At 32.2% G+C, this 25,992-nt stretch overlaps 1 protein-coding gene across 3 annotated transcripts in view; it reads left to right on the forward strand.

Annotated features, from left to right (window-relative positions):
- The first annotated feature begins 24,788 nt into the window (after window positions 1-24,788).
- Window positions 24,789-25,992, forward strand: part of LOC106641026 (xylosyl- and glucuronyltransferase LARGE2s) — a 157,680-nt gene continuing 156,476 nt past the window's right edge. The window contains exons 1-3 of one of the 3 annotated variants that reach the window (XM_089596327.1): window positions 24,789-25,150; window positions 25,225-25,352; window positions 25,419-25,605. In XM_089596327.1, the coding sequence (XP_089452453.1) occupies window positions 25,072-25,150; window positions 25,225-25,352; window positions 25,419-25,605 (394 nt within the window). In that variant the 5' untranslated portion in view covers window positions 24,789-25,071. Of the gene's footprint in view, window positions 25,151-25,224; window positions 25,353-25,418; window positions 25,606-25,992 lie in introns of those variants that run through there. The other 2 variants (XM_089596326.1, XM_089596328.1) reach the window with 2 other exon arrangements.

Consider the following 25,992-nt stretch of genomic DNA (forward strand, 5'->3'; position numbering starts at 1 on the left):
CCCGTTGAATAATTATTGTGCGTCTGCATCGATGTGCCGAGCATGAAAAAATTGTTTCATAATTGTTTACAGTATTTATCAAAATTTATGTTCTTTCATACGTGTAATATTTATACACACATTCGCGCGCACACACACACATTTACACACATACACACGTATATATATACGTACATTCTAAACACACAGCATATATAATACTATACATTAACTGTATATATGTGGTGGAATCATAAGATTTGTTCGCAAGACCAAGATTGGGCGACCCCGGGTCGCCCGAAATACCATTATAGATATACAACGGCTGTGTATTTTTGATAAAGGAAGGTTAGTATTGGGCGACCCGGGGTCGCCCAATTTCGGCTACCGAACGAACCTATTAGGATAAAGGCAAAAATCAAGCGGTCACCCATCCACTTATGGACCCGCTCCAAATAAAGCTTAACTTCGGAATATATATATATACATATAGGAATGTACGTGCCTACGTTTTTGCCGTTTTGGTTCCCAACCGAACCGAGGCACGCCTAAAGAAGTTTTCACTTTAATTAAACGGAGAAAACGTGGTTTTTAGGGTCCCTAGCTAGGAAAAAATTTTTTTTCTTATCTAAGGACTTGCATTTCCCTCTTTTTTGTAACCTAACAATCACTAATAAATCTCGAAGATAAATTTTCCGGAACAGGGGCATTTCGCCTATGTTAATGGGGGGGGGGGGTATCGTTTAATAGTAGATACTTGATCATTTGACTTTTCAAATTACTTTAAAAAAAGTTTAATCCATCTGAAAATATATCCGGGGTTTTATGGTTTTGAATTTTAGTTTCATGATTTTCAAGTATGGAAGTCCATATCTATTCAAAATTCAGCTGTGGTCAGACCCCATCGACCTTAGCTGGTCTGCTGCCCCTTTCACAGCAAGATTTCAAGATAAACATACACAAGTTCCAATAACAATAATCTCTACAAATTCAGTCAGAACAAATAACACAAATCATCTATCAGCTTGCGGGTGATTCAAATGTAAAGATTAAATAAAAAAAACTATAAAAAATCATATATTGTTGCTTCCTATTCATAAAAATGCGATTTAGAACATTTTTACTCTTTTGAAAAGTGTATTTTCATAGATTTCATCTTTTTAAAAGATTAAATCTTATTTTTACCATTTTAAAAAGTGTATTTATTTAAATTATCTTTTTTTAAAAGATTATTTTTGCCAAAGTAGTGTACGTAGATTTTTAACTTCATAAAACATATTTAATGCATGCCTCATAGTAATTTTGATATGTGATTTTTCATCTATCCTAAAGCTTCAACTTCAAGGAAGCCAAATACGGTCTTCAAATCATATGTAAGACAAATGAATAGATAAACAAAAGAAATTAGTGACAGTTTCAGTGTAAAATAAAATTCCAGAAAATACGAGAACATAAAGCAAAGTAACACAATTTGCAACATACATCTTACAATATTCACTTTTATGATTATACACTTTCAAGTCCTTTTATACTCATTAAAAATTATGAGTGATCTGTAAAATTACTACAATATAATGTGAATTATTTATTACATAAGATATTATATAATAAAAATAAAGCAACTTTAAAATTTTAGTTAGATTGTATGCAACAAGCCCTCATTTTCAAAACTCATTATCGAAGCTGTGCTCATTATTGAAGTGTGTTGTGTTTAATGTCAAGGAGCCACCTTGCTGCTAAGCCTGCATACAATCCATGTTTAATGGTCAATTAAAAGCATGTTAAAAGTACAATTAGATGGTACAAATATAGTAATAAAATATTGGCAAGCAAAAACTAATGTGTATTGCACTTGAAGGAATGTGTGCATCTTATATACTACCATTAATAAAAACGTGAATAACTAATGAAATAAAAAAATTTCCTCTTATAAAAAAGATGCACCTGTGATGGATGCATACATGTATTGCATAAGTAATTACCTTAAAATCAGCAGCAGTTATTGAGTTATTGAGAATATTCCAGTTACAACAACAAATGTTTGCTCAGTAAATTTCAACGTACGCTTCTTGAAAGGTATAAGCAGTGTGCACCGAGAAAACCACCACCTTGTCGCCACGCACAACAAGAAATTTTACAAGCTCATGACTTTCATGAGTATAGTTTTTTCACAAAAAAATGTTCTGGAAAATGCCTGAACTGAATGCACGATACGAGGCTCTCGAGAGTACTGGAAATAGCTCTGTCAGTATCAGTACATCATCTCTAAATAGAATATGTTAGCCCACAATTCTTTTGAGTTCGCGTATTAGAAATGTACGCCAGTAAACGCGTAAACGGCATGCGTGCACAAAAATGGCTGCACGAGTCAGATAGCACTGTATAGTATATACAGCCTCAGATATATATAGTCATCGCGGAGAAGGCGGCTAGCAAGAAGAAAGCTTTAGGGTCTTTTCACATTAATACAATGCTTGGCCCTGAATAAGTCGATACATATCGATTTCTCAGGTCGGAATGATCTAGTCGCTTTTTCATTGGACATTAGTCAAGGCTTTCGCACTAAAATTGACATATGCACAGAAGAATTAATTGGCCAGTATATATATCTATATGAAACATAAGTGCTATTACCTTGATGCTTCTACCTTCTACTGTCGGTTTTATCGACAAAACTTGTTTCATAGATATAGATATACTGGCCAATGATATTATTCTGCTTCTGCTTATATATATATATATATATATATATATATATATATATATATATATATATATATATGAGAATAGAGTGCGTGACTGCTATACTGGCCTGCAAGTGGCAGCGTCAGATGGTGCGTGAGAGAACGCATTCTATGCTACCAGTCCTGATTGGCTGTTCCACTCTCCTGATGACTGACTCCCATACCAACACCACAATATGCAGTATATGTAAACAGTGCAGTGGCTTAGAATGTCTTCTCTCTCTTACTTTATGACGCCTCCACTGGTTTAGTTGCGCAATCTATTCTTATATAATATGTCTATACGCTAGTAAAGTATCTTTGGCGCGCAGCGCCCGCGACATCTCACGGATATTCATTTGAATAGAGGTGATGTCGAAACTATAGGAGATATGGCATAACCATGTAAAAATCACGTTTTTGTTTTGATGTTATACGTCATTGTGAGACATTATGAGGCTCAAAAGTGCTTGGGTAAGTAAAAAGTGGTGTTCAAGGAACGAAAACAATACCATTATAAAAATACATTTTCTCCACAAAGCTACAATCACATACATATATTTGAAAAATCCATTTAAGACGATGAGTGCGAGAGAGAGGGCCGAGCAGAACGGACCTCTCTTTCTCTCTCATGGGTTTAAATAAGTTCTGCTATGTGTTACTTAGCTAGGCTATTTCGTATGATATCAGATGAAATTTTGTTTAAAACACTCTGATTTCTCTTCTTGGAGACTTAACTTAACCGTCTTAAACATTTGTATGCATCACAGTGCCGCAGAATCACGTAAAACTTGAAATGAAAAGAGTAGTTTTTACATGGTTACGCCATGTCTTTCTAGCTTGGACACCATCGCTGCTGAAATATCCTGCCTAGTGGTGGCGTTGTCGGCGATACTTTACTAGCGTATAATCAAAAGTATGTTTTTAAATAAGTCAAAAACTGTCTTAAATATTGTAAAAAAATTTTTTAAATATTCCACAATTCATAAAAATACAATATTTTCTTTAAAGTTTCATGAAATACTTTAAAATTATTTACAATATATAAACATAAAATATTTTCCTAAAATTTTATTATAACATTTTAAAAATATTCTACTGTACGTTAGAACGAAATGTTTTCTTGAAAGTTAAATAAAACATTTTCAAAATATTTCATAATAAATCAAGATAAAATATTTTTTGTAAGATAAATGACATATTACAAAAATATTTTACAAGAGATTGAAATGAAATATTTTTTTTGAAGCTTAATGAAATATTTCAAAAATATTTTATAACTTAAAAAAAATATTTTTTGTAAAGATGAATGGAATATTTTAAAAATATTCTACTGTACATTAGAATAAAATATTTTCTTGAAACTTTAATTAAATATTTAAAAAATATTCTACAGTAAATAACAATAAAATATTTTCTTGAAACTTAAATAAAATATTTTAAAAATATTTCATAATCCATTAATATGAAATATTTTTTTTAAAGTTTTATAAAATATTTTAAAAATATTTTTTAATATTTTAAAAATATTTTATAATAACTCAAAATAAAGTATTTTTTTGAAACATGTAAGAAATATTTTAAAAATATTTGTGAAAAATATTTGAAAAATTTTTTTAAAGATATTTTTAAAATATTTTAAAAATATTTATAAAACATATTAAAATATTTTAATATTTTAAAATATTTCATGCTGTTAGGGAGATACGGCAGTAGTGGAAGTAGTTAGTAGTAGTAGATGTCACAGTACAAATATTAGTTATTACAGAAATGGTTTAAGTATAATAGAATTAATCGCTGCACATAGCTGTGATTTTCATGCTGCGATTATATTTTAGGTACCAGTTTTTTCTGCAGCTTACTGGCGTTTAACATTTTTTGCTTATTCAGCAGCAAATTTTAGTTTAAGTAATAGTTGCATTTACAGCAGTAGTAGAGGTAGTAAGTAGCAATAGAAGTATAATTTATAACATAAATAATGGACATACAGTAGAAATAAACACTGCGCGAATAGCTGTGACATGCTGCGGTTATAATTTATATGTCGGGTATTTCTGCAGCTTACCGGCTAAACACACTTTATACTCGTACAGAAGCCAATATAATTCTTGTACTAGTTGTTGCAATTACAGAAATAGTAGTTAAAGCAGAACTAGTAGTAATAAGGAAAGATCAGTAGTTGTAGTAGCAGTAGTAGTTGTAAGTTTTTTGTTAGCTGAGATGAAACGTACAGCCATTAGAGAATATACACGGTAAATTATGTAGGAGTTTTGTTTGTATAATACATAATTATGTCTTTACACTTTTTTATTGCCTATTAGTATTTAATTCCAAGATATTTGGCTTGGTAATTAACATCACAATTACTTATTATATTGATATAATTAAAGTGTTAATTATCTAGAAAGAGGTCATAGTCTACATATAAAAAAATTAAATACCCTCATTATTTATGTTATCGCCGTAATATGAGGATAATTTCGATTAATTTTTATGACAAAAGTAAATTGTATTAGTTTTACGATTTTTTTTTTTTTTCTAAATTACGTGGACCATAGTCCGTATGTGTCTATATACATACGTATGTAAGTATACGCATACATATGTTATACGTTGTCTGATTACAACTTTAATTAAATATTAATTTTAATTTGTAAAATCAAAGAGGATATTTAATTAAGAATATCGGGTTTGAGACCTGCGATAAGTGATTCAACCGAAAACGGGCCGTACGGATGAATCTTTCTTAGTCTTGAAAAAAAGACATCTTGCTTTGCACGTTCTTTCAATTAATCACATTGCCAAAATATCTGGTAAATAGTTAATGGACTTTGTTAACATTCGTATTGAACGTTTGCAATAATGTTGTGTCTAAACAAACTCACTTTCAGAAATGTGTGATTAGACTTTATTCTGTTTATACTGACCAATGCTTTTCTTGAGGTGCTGGAATTGAGACCAGCGAACCAGAGTTTGTTGTTTCTTTGAAAGAACGTTTGAAAATATTTAATTTAGATCCCTTGCTCTGTACTTCATATTCTTGTAGAAGTTTAGACTCGTGTCTCTTTTTAATTTCCGATTTAAATGAGATGACAGTGTCGGAGTAAGGAATAGATGTATTAAGACGGCATTCCTTTCTGAGCTGTCTCCCTGGCCTTTTTATCAGCCTCCTTTTTGCTTTGAATTCTGACATGGAATGGCACCCAAATAAGTTTAACATTTTTGCCTTCTAGGGAACATTTTATGTATAAATTTTTGGTATCTAGTATGTGAGTTGATAAACTACATTGGAGGGCTGAAAGAACGCTCAATGAGTCAGAGAAAATTCTGAAGTCTGATTTGTCATTTTGTCTAATAATACTAAGGGCCACGTATATGGCTGTGCATTCTGATGTAAAAATGGATACCATATTAGGTAACTAATGTGAAGAATTGAGGTGTTAATCTAGGCTATAACTAGCAAAGCATACTTGGTTTTGATCTTCTACTTCAATTCTTAAGCCATCTGTAAGTATGTCTGTGTAGTGCGGGGTATTAGTCTTGTTAAACGAGTTTTTAAAAGCCATATATGGGTCACGAGAATTAATTAATTTGTGGCCTGTAGTTAAGTCTAGCTGGATTGGAAACAAACTATTTGAATAAGGATTCAAGTACTGGGGAGGGATAGGGTGAGATTTTACGTTGGGATTGTATCGACATATATTCTTAAAGCAGTTTAGCAGTAAAGAGGGGTTCAAATTATATGTATAGTTAAAGTTTTTGGAAGTCCTTTTAAAATTAGTGATGTGATTGATTGTAGGATGAATTTTAATTGACAACGCTTTTAGAATAAATCTATAAGCCAGATATTCAGCCCTCAAGGAGCAATAAATGGTTCTTGTTTCAGCTAATATCACATTGATTGGGGTGTTAGCTTTTTATCCGAGTGCTATTCTGAGATATTTATTCTCGATTCTTTCGAATTTTTCAGTATGGCATTTTAAACAGGGAGAAGTAAAAAAGACCCGTAGTCTAGTCTGGACCTGATCAGGGATTTGTAAAGGAGATGACCTGGACAAGTTATTCCTTGAAAAGTCGAAGTTTAAATTTATAAAAAAAAAATTTTTGTTTAATTATTTAAATACAATTATAATTTAAATATAATAACGACAAAAAATAGTAGTTACAAGTACTTTGAACTGTGTTAACTAATATTATTAGTATCTCCAATAAAATGTTTTAAATATTCGGAACAAAAGTTTTTCAATTAGAATACAATGTTTAAAATAAAGTATTTTGAATACAAAAAATTTAAACTATAATTTTATTAGGTCATTATATTTTAAATTATGTCCATAGGTAAATAATAGTTGTAATTGAATAAATAATATTTATTATTCACATAAGTGACCGTAGTAGTAGTAGTCGTAGTAGTAATAGTAGTAGTAGTAAATCTTTTTCTTTTTTATATGATTGAACGACGTACAAATAGCTGTACTACTCATTACGCGGTTATATTTTAGGTGCCGGTTTTTTCTGCAGTTTACTAGTGTAATACATTTTCTGCAAATACAGTTTGAGTACTTGTTACACTAACAGCAGTAATAGTAGTAGTAAAACCAGTAGTAGAAATAGCAGTTGACTTGAGCATAGTTGTATTTATTATTTGAAAAATTGAAGTACACACTTTATAAAAAAACAATTAATTGATTAATTAATTAATAACAACTGTAATTTGAATAAACAACAATTATTTAAAATCGTAGTTATAAGTATTTAAAATTATTTGAAAAAATATTTGTAGTATTTAAGTATTAGTACGTTAGTTGTAGAAGTAGTAAGTAGTAATAGAAGTAACAGTAGAAAAGTTAAGTTATTACAGAAATAGTCGAGAAAATAGTTTAAGTATAGTAGGACGAAACGATGCGCGAATGATCTTTTTATTCTACAAACCATTACAAAATATTGATGAACTAATTATGTTTTTGATTTTTTATGGTTAACAAATCAGTTTTCATACGAATAAGCCCTGCTAATGAAAAGCTCCACTGCTTTTTAGTTTTACAATAATTACATCAATTCCTAGGCGAGGCAGTACTGGTGATAAGTAGCCGACCTGAATTTTAGTTTTGAATGGCGATTTAATTGTTTCTCAGGCAAACTGATGCCAGTGATGAATAGCTTAACTGTTTTTTAGTTTTGTACAACAATAAAATCAATTTTTGGGCGAGCAAATGCTGGCGATGAGTGGCCCAACTACGTATTAGTTTTTTATAGTGAATAAATTTATTATTGGGCAAGTGACTGCTGGCGATGAGAAGCCCAACTACGTGTTATTATTTTTTATAGTAAATAAATTGTTATTATTATTATTATTATTATTATTATTATTATTTTTTTTTTTTTTTTTTTTTCGGGTGAGTGAGTCCTTGCAATGAGTAGCCCAACTATAGATTGGTTTTTATAGAAAATAAATTTTTTTTCAGGCGAGCAAGTGGCGGTAATAAGCGAAGGGTAGCCCAACTACAGATTACTTTTTGTAGAAAACATATTTAATTTCAGGCTAGCAAGTTCCGTGGATGAGTATCCTAACTGTAGAAGAGTTTCTATAGAAAATAAATTAATTTTTAGGTGAGCAAGTGCTGTCGATGTATAGCCAACTATATATTAGTTTTTCATAGAAAATAAATTATTTTTTAGGTGAGTAGGCACTGGCGATGAGTAGCAAAACTATTTTCTTTGTATTTATAATACGTAAATTCTTCTGTGGGGAAGCAAGTACCGGAAACACGTAGTCAACCGTTCTTTTAGTCGCAGTAGCCGAGTTGGGTCCCGGAAAATTTATGACATCAATCTATAGCCGAGTTGGGTCCCTGGCATTTTATCAGACTGCCGAGTTGGGTCCCAGTCATTAAATGGACCTCTGTCTTATTAGTTTTTAATTGAGCGAGCTTATAAATACTAAAATTACTCCATCACACTTTGTCCACCCCTCAAATGTTGATGTTTGTGTTGAACACAACTTATCTAGGCGTCGGATTTTAATATTTATTTTGAATAAATACCCATGCATATATATGATAAATATACGAATAGAGGAGATTTCGTAGAATTTTAGGTACGAATGTTTGCTATTTATATTGTTAGTTTTGAAACTTCATTGTCAGTTGTCGACTTGGTCTTTACACTTTGCTTGCGACAGAATGATATAATATAATGCTTAAGTTTTGTGTCAGTGAAAAAAATAAAACGTCACTAAAATTAGAAAATTTTACATATTGATTCTATAAAAATTTAAAAGATGATATTGAACGATGGAAGTGTTGAGTATCGTCCTGTAATAGTTACTTAACAATTACGTCTCAAAAAATCGTACAAAATCCTACGGTACATAATCATGCACATATCAACAAAGCCACGATGAACAGGTGGCTTATCAGTAACTTTCTAAAACAAACAGCAGTTGACGACATTTCTATTTGCATATCAAAATTGATGTGTCTTTTAAAACATAGTGACGTACCAACAATAACGGTTCAAGATACTGCCATGATTAGAAAGAATATCGGAGTTGCCAAGCATGGTACATTTTCAAAATGACCGAAATCTATTTTAGAGTTCCACGGGTTTTTAGACAACTTACCAATCAATAAGAAAAATGATTACGTATTGGAAAATTATATTTCGCTCGATTCACTTATGTCCCCGACACTTTGGGCACGATTTTCATCCTCAATATGCCGAGCAACTAATGGATGTGAGGCATTACATTCAAAATTCAACAGCCAATTTTACACTCTAAAGCCAAATGTATTCATCTTTATTTAAGCTTTCAAAACTGTTCAAACAGAAGTTATTGTAACAATGCGAAGCACAAAAAACTCAAAAGTTACTCTAAATAAACAAAAATTTTTGAAAACGAAAATCTAATACTTTCAATATGTTTCGATAACTCGAGTGCAATCAGGATGTTTCAAAATAATTTTTACCTGTACCATAACAGTAAATGAAAAAACGATTTATGACGGGTGTTACAAAAACATTTTTATAATTCATAACGAAATTTGCAAATACACAACATATTTTTTAACACGCCAGTATATTTTACTATACTACCAGTCCAAAGCCTGGATAAAATATGACGGGAAAAAGTTGTGTTTATAAACTAGATCAATTAAATACGAATAAATCAGAGGTCAATTTAATGGTTGGGACCCAATTCAGCAGTCTGATAAGATATCCGAGACCCAACTCAGCAGTCTTACAAAATGCCCGGGACCCAATTCGGCATTTTTCTTATCTTGGGACCCAATTCGGCATCAGCCCTTTTAATTTTTAGTATGATTTCAGTTAAGCAAGCGCTGACGATGGGTTATTCATAATTGTATTGAAATTTATTGTTTCTATATATTTTATCACAGCATTAGCGTATATGCCTGCACTGTCTAGTTGTAAGTTTTTGTAGCATGTTAAAATTCTCTTTCTATATATTTTCTGAAAAGGTAATTGAAGATTTGTAACTTTGCAGGATTATGATTTTCAATTATTATGACATTTTAATGGGATACAACATAAGTTATATGAACATGCGATATTTTTAATTGCTCTCATGAAATATAATTATCTAACTTACAAACAGATTTGCGAAAAAAGCAAGAAAAGTGTTTGTAAAATATAATAATGTTTTTTTAACAACCAGATTTTAATTAAAATTATAAAACCTGATCTGTTCCGTCCATCAACAGTCACAAATTTACTTTTTTATTTTAATTGCAGTGGATTCATCATTGTCCTTAAGGGGATCATAAAGGTAAAATTTACCATAGTAATTTACTTCACCATTTTCTGTCAGTAACTTCTATGTTTTTGGTTATTTAGTAAAGAGCAGATTTATAATAAGCAAAGACCAAAATTATATGCCCCAGATACCATCATTATTTGTTATTATACTAAGTTTGGAATGAACTTGTGAGTGCCATAAAATTTTTTTTTCCGCCTTCTAACCTCAAAATAGCACCTTCGCAGCTTGATTTTGGGTTCTCAGGCGGAAAAATAGTATACGAAACTCGTTCGAAAAGGCTTCTTTACGAACCTCGTTACGGCCCTCGCCTTCAACTCGTGCCATAAACCTCTCGGTTCGTAAATCGAAGCCTTTGCAAACTCGTACGTAATAATACTATAACTGAATTTTTTTTTGTTTCGGTGCAAACATTTTTCAAGTTGTCATTCACGAGTTCACTGTAAACTTTGTATAGTTATAGATAATAATGGTATCTAGGGCATATTTAATTCCTTCATATTAAATTTATGTATTGTTGCATTGATTGTAAAAATCATTAAATTTTCAATTAAAACTGAGTGATTGTGATAACATTCACATAATTGTTAAGAGAGTCTTACACCACCTTGACAAATAAAAAATCAAGCATTTAAATGAGGTTCACAATCTCATATTAAGACTCCCAGTCTGCTTTGTAATTTTTCATGCCACATAGCAAAAAAGTTAACATATTAAATATTGTTTCCGTTGACTTCGTCTGTACTACTTTTTTGGAGGCAAAACAATTACATTCCCTTAAAGCAGGAAGGACGTCATCATCAACTTCTACTTTATTTGTCTACGTATCACTAAGGCTAAAGTAAACGATCGTTAACTTGGACATCTCCTGAAATCAATTTTAGGCGCAGAAAATGCTAACAAGGAATAAGTGACTCTCATCTTTATAGACCTAAGTAAGAAATATCATCAGTTTTCCTCGCTCCTATATTATGTTGTGAAATGTGCCAAAAACAGATTGTCCAAAACAACTTATTAAATACTACTAAGTAGCAGTGGAATTAATGATCTTGCTCATCCATTAATTAATTTAATAACTATACATAAAAAAAAAAAAAAACAGTCAAGCTACTCATCACTGGCGCTTGTTTGCTCAAAACCAAATTTATTTTCTATAAAAAAACAAATGTATAGCTATGCTACTCATCACCGCTACTTGCTCACCTGAAAATTAATTTATTTTCCATAAAAACTAATCTATAGTTGGGCTACTTATCGCCGGCTCTTTCTTGCCCAAAGATAAATTCATTTTCTATCAAAACCGAATTTATAGTTTGGCTACTCGTCACCAGTACTTGCTGGCTTATAAAATTCCTTTATTTATCCTAATAATGAGAGAAATATAAGCTATTCATCGCCGGCACTTGCTCGCCTGAAAATAAAATTATTTTCCATAGAAACTCTTCTACAGTAAGGCTACTTGTCGCCTGCATTTGCTCGTCTGAAAATCAATTTGTTTTCTATAAAAAATAATCTACACCTGGGCTACTCATAGCCGGTGCTTGCTCGCCTGAAAATTAACTTACTTTCTATAAGAAACTGATACACAGTTAAGCTACTCATTGCCAGTACTGGCTCACCTGAAAGTTAATTTATTTTCTATAAAAACTAAACTATAGTTGGGCTATTTATAGCCAGTGCTTGTTCGCTCAAATATAATTTTATTTCCTTTAAAAAAATAATACGTTGTTGGGCTACTCGTTGTCAGTAATCGGTCATCTAAAAATGAATTCATTCACCTTAAAAATACTAATCCGCAGTTAGGCTACATATCGCCAGCGCTTGATCGCTTAAAAATTCATTTACTTTCTATAAGAAACTGACAAACAGTTAAGCTACTCATCGGAAGGTCTTGCTTGCTTGGAAAATTAATTAATTTATTATACATAAAAAAAAAATTAAGCTACTCATCGCCGGCGCTCGCTCACCTTAAAACTAATTTACTTGCTGTAAGAAACTGACATATAGGAAAGCTACTCATTGCCAGTACTTACTCGCCTGAAAATTAATTTTTTTCCTTTTAAAACTAATCTATAATTAAGCTACTCATCGCCAGCACTTGTCACCTAAAAATGTATTTATTCACTATAAAAAATATTAATACGAAGTTAGGCTACTCATTGCCAGCACTTGCTTTCTCAAGATTTGATTTAATTATAATACATTAAAAGAACTAAAAAATGTTTGCGCTTCTCTTCGCCGTCACTTGCTGGCCCAAGAATTTAACACCAGCATCTGTTTGTCTGAGAATTAATTTAATTAAATTCCAATGAGAACTAAAAATAAGGTGGGCTTCTTATCACCAGTACTTTCTCGCCGAGAAATTGATTTAATTATTGTAAAGCTAAAAGGCAGTGGAGCTTTCCATTAGCAGGGTTTGTTTGTCTAAAAATTAATTTACTTACTATTAAAAATGAGGAACACAGTCAATTGATCAACATTTTGTAATAGATTTTAGAATAAAAAGATCATCAGCACAGCGTTTAGTCCTACTATACTTAAACTATTTTTATAATAACTTACATTTTTACTGTTAACTTCTACTAGTACTCCTACAGCTAAATCTCTTGATAGAACTCAAACTACATTTGCTGATGAATAAGCAGAAAGTTTCAAACGCCGGTAACCTGCAAAAAAACCAACACCAAAATTACAACCGCATGACGAATAGTCCAGCTATGTAGAATGTGTTAATAAAAATACTACAAACAATTTTTCAAATAATTTGAAATACTTATAACTACAATTTTACTTGATCGTTATTAAATTTAAATTACATTCGTATATAATTAAGTAATTAAATTTTTTTTTAAGTTGTACATCAATTTTTTAAATAATAAATACAATTATGCTCAGGTCAACTGTTACTTTTACAACTGCTTTTACTACTACTACTATTACTGCTGTTAGTGTGGCAAGTACTCAAACAATGTTTGCCGCTGTATTAACAAAAAGTGTTGAACGCCTGTAAGCTGCAGAAAGAACCTACACCTAAAATACAACCGCAAAACGAATAGTACAGCTATGTAGAATGTTTTAATGAATATACTACAAACATTTTTCTAAATAATTTGAAATACTTATAACTACGATTTTTCTTAATTGTTATAAAATTTAAACTAGATTTGTGTTTAATTAAATAATTAATTTTTCTTATAAAAGTGTACCTCAATTTCTTAAATAATAAATACAACTACGCTCAGGTCAACTGTTACTTTAACAACTGCAATTACTACTACTACTACGGCTGTTAGTGTAACAAGTACTCAAACTGTATTTGCTGCTCTATGGCTAGAAAATGTGTTACTCTAGTAAACTGCAGATAATACTGACACCTTAAATATAAGTGCATAATAAGTGGTGCAGCTATTTGTACGTCAATTAATCCTATTAAAAAAAAAAAAAAAAAATTACGATTGCTTATGCTTAATAATAAATCTTATGAAATCAATTAACTGTAACTTACCTGTAGACATTATTTAAAATGTAATGACCTACTGAAATTATAGTTGAATTTTTTTGTATTCAAAGTACTTTGTTTTGAACATTGCATTATAATTTAAGAACTTTTGTTCCGGATATTTTACGTATTTTGTTGGAGATACTATAAATATCCGTCATAACAATTTTGAATACTTGTAACTACGATTTTTTATAATGATTATTATATTTGAATTATAATTGTGTTCAAATATTTGAAAAACCTTTTTTTTATAACAGTGTGTTTTAATTTTTCAAATAATAACTTGTCCAGGTCTTCTGCTATTTCTACCTTCTACTGCTACTACAACTACTGATCTTTCCTTATTACTACTAGTTCTGCTTTAACTACTATTTCTGTAATTGCAACAACTAGTACAAGAATTACATTGGCTTCTGTACGAGTATAAAGTGTGTTTAGCCGGTAAGCTGCAGAAATACCCGACATATAAATTATAACCGCAGCATGTCACAGCTATTCGCGCAGTGTTTATTTCTACTGTATGTCCATTATTTATGTTATAAATTATACTTATATTGCTACTTACTACCTCTACTACTGCTGTAAATGCAACTATTACTTAAACTAAAATTTGCTGCTGAATAAGCAAAAAATGTTAAACGCCAGTAAGCTGCAGAAAAAACTGGCACCTAAAATATAACCGCAGCATGAAAATCACAGCTATGTGCAGCGATTAATTCTATTATACTTAAACCATTTCTGTAATAACTAATATTTGTACTGTGACATCTACTACTACTAACTACTTCCACTACTGCCGTATCTGTAACTAGTACTTAAACTACACTTGTTGCTGCTGAATAAGCAGAAAGTGTTTAAGAAAGGTAAGCTGCAGAAAATACTGACACCTACAATATAAACGCATGACGAGTAGTACAACTATTTTAATGTTGTTTAATACTATACCAAAAAAAATAATCTACTGCTACTACTACGTACGCTGAATAATGAATCTTATTAATTTGAATCACAGTTACTTACCTGTAAAAATTGTTTGATATATATTGATCGAATATAAGTGTAGTTACAATTTGTAGTATTCATAATACTTTGTTTCAAATATTGTATTTGACATGAAGTGATTAGATTTAAAAACTTTTGTTTTGTATTTTTCAAATGTTGAAACGAAAATATTTTAAATTTTCGTTAGAATAATTTGAGATACTTGCTACTACTGTATAATAGTTAGCTTATTTTAAATACAATTGTATTTAGTTACTTTAGTTATAATGTTCTTTGTTATGCAACTTTGTCTTTATTATTCAAATTATAAATAAATCTTTGCCCACATCTTTTGCTACTTCTACTACTACTACTGCGACAAATCGTTCTACTACTACTCCTACTTTTACAACTATTTCTGTAATTGCAACTCTAAAACTTTATTTGCTTCTGTACAAGCATAAAGTTTGTCATGCCAGTAAGATGCAGAAATACCCGACATATCAATTATAACCGCAGCATAAGTATCACAGCTATTTGCACAGTGTTTATTTCTACTGTACGTCAACTATTTTTATTATAAATTTTCTTCTACCACTAATTTTACTGCCTAATACTTGTACTACTACTTTTACTACTTACTCTGCAACCGAACTATATAGTACTTAAACTATATTTTCTGCTAAATCAGCGGAAAGTGCTTAATGCTGGTGACTTGCAACTGACACCTAAAATATTACCGCATAAGTAGTACAGATTTTCGTACAACAGTAAGTACTATAAAAAAAGTAAAATCTACCACTTCTGTTACGTTTTTGTGTCTAACATACTTTATATAAAATATCGTATTAGGATAAAAAAACTTTTGTTTCTTATGGTTAATATTTTTTAATAGAAATACTACAAACGTTTGTTGAAATTATTTTAAATACTTATAACTACGATGTTACACAGTCATTTATTTATTTAAATCATTTTGTATTTAATTAAATGAACGACAATTTTTTATTTAAAATAGTATTTTAATTTCTTAAATTATAAATAAAACTGTATCTTACTAGGTCTACTGCTACTAAGTACTTCTACTGCTGCTATTACTGTAACTGGTACTTCAACTGTATTTGTTACTGTATCAGCAGAAAATAAGTTAGTGTGGTGAGCCGCAGAAAAAACTGATGTCTCAAATGTACCTCCATGATGAATAGTACAGCTATTTGTGCGTCGTTTAGTACTATAAAAAAAAAAAAAATTATTATTTCTACGTACACTAATTAATGAATCTTATATTTTTAAATAACAGTTACCTACCAGTATATAGCCATTATTTAAAATATATCAACTAAATACACTTCTATTTTTTTTTTATTGAAATTACTTTACTGGTTATATTGTATTATGATATAAAAACTTTTGTGTTGTATAGTTAAGATATTTTAATAAAAATAGAATAAATATTTGTCACAATAATTTGAAATACTTACGTAACATCGAAGTTACATATAACTATGATGTGACATAATTGTTTTTTTTTTATTTTTATTATAATTATATTTGAATAAATAAACAATTTTTTTTTTATAAAAGTTTCTTTTAATCTTCTGTGTATTTCAAAACAACTATGCCCAGGTTTACTGCTACTAACTACTACTACTACCACTGCTATAACTGCAACTTGTACTCAAATTATATTTGCTGCTGAATGAGCAGAAAGGGTTTAACGGCGGTAAGCTGCAGAAAATACTGACACCTATAATATGAACGCATGATGAGTAGTACAGCTATTTGTACGTCTTTTATAACTATAGAAGAAAAAATCCACCAATACTACTACTGTTACTACTTTTTCTGTATTATGAATTACAGTCATTTAAATTACACGCACTTACTGTATGGTTACAATAGTAGGGCTATTATAATACACAATTTTTTCGTTTACTAATTCTTTGATTTAGTTTTTTGAAATATTATTCTTATAATTTGAAAATTCAAGACCACAAAACAAGAAGTTAAAAATGGCATTGGATTCCTTGTTACAATTAGTTTTTTAGTAACCAGTATTATTTTTATTTTTATTACATTATAATCATTTCTATCATTTCTACTATCATAATTACTATTATAGTTATTTAATATATTTATTATTATTACTATTATTTTTATTTTTATTGATATTATCAGTATTATTACTGTTGTTGTTATTCTTGTTATTTTTTGTTATTATTATTATTATTATTATCATTGTTATTTAATTTTCATCATTGTTGTTATTATTACTATTATTATTATTATAGGTATTCTTAATGTTTTTATTATTATTGGAATTATTAATGTTTCTAATATTGTTATTTATATTATTATTATTAATGCTATTATTTTTATTATAGACGTTTACTCATTTTTGTACTGAAATAGCAAGTTTAAAAATGACAAAACTATTTTTTATTATTCATAAAAATTTGAATTTAATTATCTGTTTTTAACGACACATTAGGTGTGTACACATCATATTTTAATATAACTTGCAACGGCTTTACTATCACTTAATTGTTTTTTTTTGTTCCAAAACTGTAATTTAAATTATGGCGCTTTAGGACGGGAACGGTTGGGACTTGGGAACTGGAATCGGAGATGCAAGGTGCTACCAACTTAAACCTTGCATCCTCGGAAAAAATATTCTGTCTCCGACAGACTACCATGACAATAGGAAAAATAGGTACAGATGCAGGTATACATGAGATTCATGATGGTTAAATAACTTTACAATTTTACCCATGTTGTTTTAAATTTTAATCATTTATTAGTAAACAAATTATTTTTTTTACAGTGTTTCATTAACATCTGCAAATCTTACTACTCTTAGTAGTATTACAAGGAAAAATTAATGTAATACTTCTGATTAATAATACTAAACATAAAATCACTTACAAATTCAACATTTTGTAGCCTTAGAATTTTTGACTCATCGATTTATGATTACTACAAAATAAACATCTATTCAAACACCCGTACCAAAATGTTTGAAGCGCTCTAACCTCATACCTACGCCATATGATGCGGTATAAACATGACGTATTTTTTTTTTTTTTTACAGCTGAACGACATACACTTGGAACGTTATAATGAGTTGTTATACTTACTGAGTTCTGATTGAAAATAAAAACGGTTATTAAAATTGCATGACCTCATGTGCTTGACAACATAAAGCGAGAGAACTTCATGGCTAATGCAGCTTACAACGAGTTTTTAAAATTCAATCACAGTAGTAATTTTGGGGCAGTTACAAAAGGTAATTTCACGTTACTACGGAAGTAGTGTATTTACTAAGTAAATCATATTACTCTACTGCTATTAATAGTAATTTTCCTTCCTCTATTGTAATATACTTTACTACGTACCGTTGTAAACTTACTACGTTCGACATAGGTAATATAATTTCCAAGGCCAGGTATAGGTATATTACAGTGGCAGTAGTATTGAGACGACAATTGTAGTAATAATACTAGGGACTCGTATTTTTACCACGCGTAGCGATGTATACTTGTACTAGTGTCATAGTATATTTACTAATGCATTTTTTACTGTGTAGTAGACCGACGTCGTCTGCTTTACTGCTGGTGAGATTGCGGATCACATCACCAGTAAATCGACAGTAGCGCCCCCAACCACGCAACGTTGTCACGTCGTACATATGTAACTGCTGGCGGCGATTGCGGATTACACCCCATGCTACGGAGACAGGTTACGAGTGTATTCCGCAAATGCTGCCAGCAGTTAAGTTACGTGGGTCGTGGTAACGCCGCATGGTCGGGTGGCGCTAGCGTCAACCTGTACTAACTGTCGGTGGGTTCCGCATGTCAACAAGCTTCGATATTTTTTACTGTTTTCGCTCCCGTGCCATCTGATATTTCGGAGTTTGTTGACATGCGGAACCCACGGACAGTTAGTACCTACAGGTTGACGCTAGCGCCGCCCGACCATGCGGCGTTACCACGACCTACGTAACTTAACTGCTGGCAGCATTTGCAGAATACACCCTCAGCGTTGGGTTAGGCGGATTCAATATCGGAACTTTTTCCCTAGATCGTATATATAGCTATACGATCTAGGGAGAATGTTCCGTCGAGCAGACAACTCAGCAGTGAAGGGGCATTGCCAAAGACACGCGAAAATTCAAAATTGTAATATTAATAACACAAGTGCCTATCACCCAATGACCCAGGGCGCTAACTGGCCACTCTGTTAAATAAATAATTTTTAATAACACAAGCGCCTATCACCCAATGACCCGGGGCACTTACTGGCCACTCTTTTAAATAAATAATTACTAAAATAACACAAGCGCCTATCACCTCATGACACGGGGCGCTTACTGGTCACTCTGTTAAATAAATAATTATTAAAATAACACAAGCGCTTATCACTCAGTGACTTCGAGCGCTTACTGGCAAATCTGTTAAATGAATAATTATTAATAACACAAGCGCCTATCACCTCATGACCCGGGGCGCTTACTGGCCACTCTTTTAAATAAATAATAATTAAAATAACACAAGCGCCTATCACCTCATGACCCGGGGCGCCTACTGACAACTCTGTTAAATAAATAATTATTAATAAACAACACAAGCGCCTATCACCGTATAACCTGGGGCGCTAATTGCAAATCTAATAAATAAATAATTATTAATATATTTGTCAAGTACCTTTTTCCTGATGATCCAGGACACTTATTTGCAACACTATTAAATAATAAAAAGTTGATCGATAACATATGTAAACATATCACAATTTTGATTGCCTATCTAGTACGACAAAGATCTTTTTAAATGGCGCTCTTATAATTTCTTGATAATTTTTTATTCAATAGTAGCCAGTAAGCGACCCGGGTCATAAGGTGATAGGCGCTTGTGTTATTTTAATAATTATTTATTTAAAAGAGTGGCCAGTAAGCGCTCCGGGTCATTGGGTGATAGGCGCTTGTGTTATTAATAATTATTTATTTAACAGAGTTGCCAGTAAGCGCTCGAAGTCACTGAGTGATCAGCGCTTGTGTTATTTTAATAATTATTTATTTAACAGAGTGACCAGTAAGCGCCCCGTGTCATGAGGTTATAGGCGCTTGTGTTATTAATAATTATTTATTTAAAAGAGTGGCCAGTAAGCGCCCCGTGTCATTAGGTGATAGGCGCTTGTATTATTTTAATAATTAATTATTTAAAAGAGTGGCCAGTAAGTGCCCCGTGTCATGAGGTGATAGGCGCTTGTGTTATTTTAATTATTATTTATTTAAAAGAGTGGCCAGTAAGCGCTCGAAGTCACTGAGTGATAGGCGCTTGTGTTATTTATTAATAATTATTTATTTAACAGAGTTGTCAGTAAGCGCCCCGGGTCATGAGGTGATAGGCGCTTGTGTTATTTTAATTATTATTTATTTAAAAGAGTGGCCAGTAAGCGCCCAGGGTCATGAGGTGATAGGCGCTTGTGTTATTAATAATTATTTATTTAAAAGAGTGGCCAGTAAGCGCTCCGGGTCATTGGGTGATAGGCGCTTGTGTTATTAAAAATTATTTATTTAACAGAGTTGCCAGTAAGCGCTCGAAGTCACTGAGTGATAAGCGCTTGTGTTATTTTAATAATTATTTATTTAACAGAGTGATCAGTAAGCGCCCCGTGTCATGAGGTGATAGGCGCTTGTGTTATTAATAATTATTTATTTAAAAGAGTGGCCAGTAAGCGCCCCGTGTCATTAGGTGATAGGCGCTTGTGTTATTTTAATAATTAATTATTTAAAAGAGTGGCCAGTAAGTGCCCCGTGTCATGAGGTGATAGGCGCTTGTGTTATTTATTAATAATTATTTATTTAACAGAGTTGTCAGTAAGCGCCCCGGGTCATGAGGTGATAGGCGCTTGTGTTATTTTAATTATTATTTATTTAAAAAAGTGGCCAGTAAGCGCCCCGGGTCATGAGGTGATAGGCGCTTGTGTTATTTATTAATAATTATTTATTTAACAGAGTTGTCAGTAAGCGCCCCGGGTCATGAGGTGATAGGCGCTTGTGTTATTTTAATTATTATTTATTTAAAAGAGTGGCCAGTAAGCGCCCTGGGTCATGGGGTGATAGGCGCTTGTGTTATTAATAATTATTTATTTAAAAGAGTGGCCAGTAAGCGCTCCGTGTCATTGGGTGATAGGCGCTTGTGTTATTAAAAATTATTTATTTAACAGAGTTGCCAGTAAGCGCTCGAAGTCACTGAGTGATAAGCGCTTGTGTTATTTTAATAATTATTTATTTAACAGAGTGACCAGTAAGCGCCCCGTGTCATGAGATGATAGGCGCTTGTGTTATTAATAATTATTTATTTAACAGAGTGGCCAGTTAAAGCCCCGGGTCATTGGGTGATAGGCACTTGTGTTATTAATATTACAATTTTGAATTTTCGCGTGTCTTTGGCAATGCCCCTTTACTGCTGAGTTGTCTGCTCGACGGAACATTCTCCCTAGATGGTATAGCTATATATACGATCTAGGGAAAAAGTTCCGATATTGAATTCGCCTAACCCAACGCTGTACACCCTATACGGAGTGTGCCCAGTGCCCACTTTTTTCCAGTGGATCGAGCGCCCCACCGCGGCCAAGCGCCCAAGCGGCCGAACCAGGTGCACATTTTTCTTATTTGAGAGGGCCCCTACCGTCCTACCGTGCTTCGGTAGGGGTAAGTAAGAGTGGATTTGCGTGGAAATATCTATATATAGGACGCCACATGATGGCTCTGTCGGTAGCGTGTCTGCCTACAGATCTTGATGGCCGAGGTTCAATACCCACTCTGGACAAAAATTTCATCAATGAATGAGGTTTTTTTTTGGATGGGATTTGAACTTCAATAAACCTACCGATCTATCTACCGTTTCCCCCTACTGTTATTAAACCCAACGTATGGCTAAATACACTTTGTAGTGTCACAATAGCCATGTCTGAGCCCTTAAGGGGCGATGATAAATATAAAAAAAAAAAAAAAAAATCTATATATAGGCGCACATTTTAAAGACGCGTGGAAGGGGTATACCGAATGTGCGCCTACGAGGAGATGAGTGGAAATCTGGAAATGTCGGCTGTATATAGCTGTATATATCTGAGCACACACCCAAATTAAGGAACTATTCTATTCACATAGACATTTTTTGCTTATTTCATTGTGAACGTTCAAATTAAAAAGGGGGTTCCACTGTTCCGCTAAACTTAAATTCAGTGAACAGACTGAACAGACCTATACCTCTTTTTCCATCGGGCAACAAAGCCTATGGTTGCAACTACGTTGACAGGGACCGTACTATGTAACTATTTTTCTGTACATTGACCTATGTTATAACACTGGCCCCCGAAGCGAAAAAAAGTTATATGGTACGGCCACTGACAGAGAACACAGCATAGGTCTGTTCAGTCTGTTCACTCAATTTCAGTTAAGCGGAACAGCGGAACCCCCTTTTCAATAGGTATGAACGTTCACAATGAAATAAGCAAAAAATGTCTATGTGAATAGCTCCTTTGACTCTGCAACCGAGTACATGCTATGTAGGTAAATCTTATTCAATTAAATCGTGGAACTAAATGCTCATTAATTATATACACAGACTACTAATTTCAATACATTATTTTTTAACTCTCCCGTACTCCTAATATTCCCAAATCCATTTATGTTTTGAAAAAATATGTAGCTTCAACTATTTTTTAAGGTCTTCAGTACAGCTTTAACCATTAATTTATTAATTTTACACATCCTAACTGTTGGAAACTGTAGGACAAGCTCCGGAGGATATCCATGAACATATGTGACTTCAAAAGAGATATCTCTCGTCCTTGGGATAGCTAAGATGGCTAATATTACATGCCTCTTCATCGATTGTAACGCACCTAAGGGTTCAAATCCACTTCATGGTAGATATTTTTTTTTTTTTTTATTTAATTTATCATTTTGTCTGCATTTCTTTTATTTATGTTTCGTTAAAAAAAAAATTTACATATATATGTGACATCAACATTTTTTTTTCGGATACATCAAAATAAATTAATATTGTTATTTTGATACTTCTTGTTAGCAAGGCAATTCCATAATTTTATAATACTAAAATAACTTTTAAGGATTTTAACATAATTAGTGTATTTTAAAACTTCTTAGAAATTATGAACATCCTATTTACGACAAAAAAAAGCCGCCCATCTACTGTTATTTACTTAATGTTGAAATTTTAATCAGTAAATAAATTTGATGAACACAATAGAAAATAGTTTTGTAAATATTTTAAAATTGTTCGCAAATCTTTAACATGGTGTGCTACTTTTATTTTATTTTTAGACAGCCAGAAATCAATAATAAATGAAACAGTTCGATGAATAAGCAATAAAATCTATTTGGCAAGATTCTGAGACAAAACACTTGTAATACCGCAGTATTTTGTTTAAAAAAAAAAAAAAAAATGAATTACCTATAATGGTGATGATTGTAATAAACATATTTTTAGGCTGTAGATTATTAAGGAAGTTTAATTATTTATTTTGAATGCAGAAAAAGCATCGTAATACTTTTAACAATGATACCATCGGGTGAGTTCGAGAAAGAGTCTTTTTAGAGTAAAAGTCAAGAAAGAGCCTTTTTAAATCATCGGGCAGAAGAAAGTTTTCTTAAACTAAAAGAAAAAGCCTTTTTATACAGAGGTACACAGTAGGCAGTCCGATGCTCTAGAACTGCAACGTGCAACTGGCTCATACTAAGCTCGACATTTACAAACACTCGTTTACTATTGGCGCTGCCAGGGAGTGGAACTCCCTACCTGCTAACTTGCGGATTGACTCCCCGCTTGCTAGATCTAAAAGTCGGCTTTTGCGTGCAATCAAGGAAAAAGATTATATACTGAACTCATAACCAATTAGCTTTCTTTGTTTATTATTATTATATATTACTTATTTAACTGTATGTATTTATTATACTTTTACTTATATGTCTTTCAATACTATTATCTGCGACTATCTTGTATCTTGGACCTGCGTGTCCTCTAAACTTATCTTATGTACTTAATGCTAAGGCTACTATGGACCTTTGGTCCTTAGCCTAATAAATCTACTCTACTCTACTCTACACTCGCTCTGAGGTGTATTAAGCATGACGCCGAGTTTGTGCATGAAGTTGCTGGGGTCGTACCATGTAATTATTTTTCAGTACATCGGCCTATTTTATAACATAGGCCTGCAAAGCAAAAAAAAGTTATATGGTACGGACCCTGTTGCGGGGGACGATGGTTTTAAATTGAGTGTCGCAAGTGTCGCAACTGTATACAATTCATAATTGTGCCGACCATAGAGATATTATAGAGTAGGCAAGCCTGTGAGGGGAAGTGTTAACCCGTTAAAAAGAGATGCAACAGCGAACTGCCTTTCTATCTCGCTCTGTGCTGTGTGCTGGCGGATTCAACATCGGAACTTTTTCCCTGGATCGTATATATATAGCTATACGATCTAGGGAGAATGTTCCGTCGAGCAGATAGCACAGCAGTGAAGGGGCATTGCCAAAGACACGCGGAAATTAAAAATTGTAATATTAATAACACAAGTGCCCTTCACCCAATGACTGAAGTTTCGATATTGAATCCGCCTAACCCAACGCTGATAGATATTTTACGTTTACGCACGGTGGCTCGATGTTGCATCTCTTTTTATCGTGTTAACGCTTCCACTTACAGAAGAATCGGTGGCTTGCCCACTCTATCTGGGTCCGTACCATATAACTTTTCTTCGCTTTGCGGGCCTATGTTTTAACATAAGCTCGCGAAGCGGAAAGAGTTATATGGTACGGCTCCCGTAAAATCTCTATGGTGCCGACACATTACCATTAGAGCATTTAGGGCCAATACAGCAAGATTGCCATAACGCTCAACCATAGACATATAAGAAGTATTGTCAATTGTCACTCGTGAACGAAATTCATTTATCTTTCTTGGAATTTTTTTTAGTTATTACTTTTATTTCTTTTAGCAGTTTCCATTAGAATATGCAAAAGTATTGGTATACTTGCTTGTAGCGCTGTAAAGCGCATAATAAAATATGCGTGATATAGCAGAATGGTCCGACCATGGGTAGGATGGCTTTGTATTCTTCTGTTCATTTCTCTTGTATTTTACTTGTATCTATCAATCAATGGTAAGACGAGTTTATTTATAAAAACTTTACTTTTATTTTGGCATTATAGTTTTTTTTGCCTATGTCTTATATAGCTCCAATCATAAGGAATCCATACATAGTAACAAAACATTATGTTGCCTCAAGAGACAAAAGTATTTACAAGTCATTCTATCACAATCATTCACTTCACAGTACAGGCCCTACTGCGCAATCAATTAAAGTAAGCACAACGCAAATCCATGACTTTTAATATTTTTAATATGCCTCACAGTGTGCTTCAATTTAGGTAAACAATTGTTCTACAATTCATGTTGCTATAGTTTGTGCAGGACATAATTCTGTCTCAGCATTGGTGACGACAGTTAAATCAATTTTATTTTATCGCACTAAAGTTTTGCATTTGCATTTATTGGTAGACAACATTGCTCTACAATCACTCAACACACTTTTCAAGACATGGAATCTGCCGCAAGGTAGGGAGCTGAATATTTTTATAGTTTATTTTCAAGGTAGTCTATCACCTACCACTTTTTGCCTTTGGTTCCCTTGAAATAAATGTATGTTATAGATTAAATTTTTGTTTTTGGGAATAAATTATAAAAAAATATTCCTACCAGATTGGTTTTTGAGATAATAAAGTTGCAAGTTTAAAATTTTAACACAGGTTACAATGAGCCTTTTAGAATACAGACAAACAGAGCTACTTAAGTAAATAAGAAAATTCTGAGAAATATATCGTTAAAAAATTTACAATTTTTACTATTTAATACAATTTAAAAACTGCTATGTCACCAGTATAAATACAAAGTTGTGAATCATTTGGCAATCGTCATGTAACTTGTCTGCTGCATACGAGAATG

This window comes from Copidosoma floridanum, unplaced genomic scaffold, assembly GCF_036245765.1.
Source record: "Copidosoma floridanum isolate Cflo_tuat_1 unplaced genomic scaffold, Cflo_Japanese_pri ptg000030l, whole genome shotgun sequence".
NCBI lineage: Eukaryota > Metazoa > Arthropoda > Insecta > Hymenoptera > Encyrtidae > Copidosoma > Copidosoma floridanum.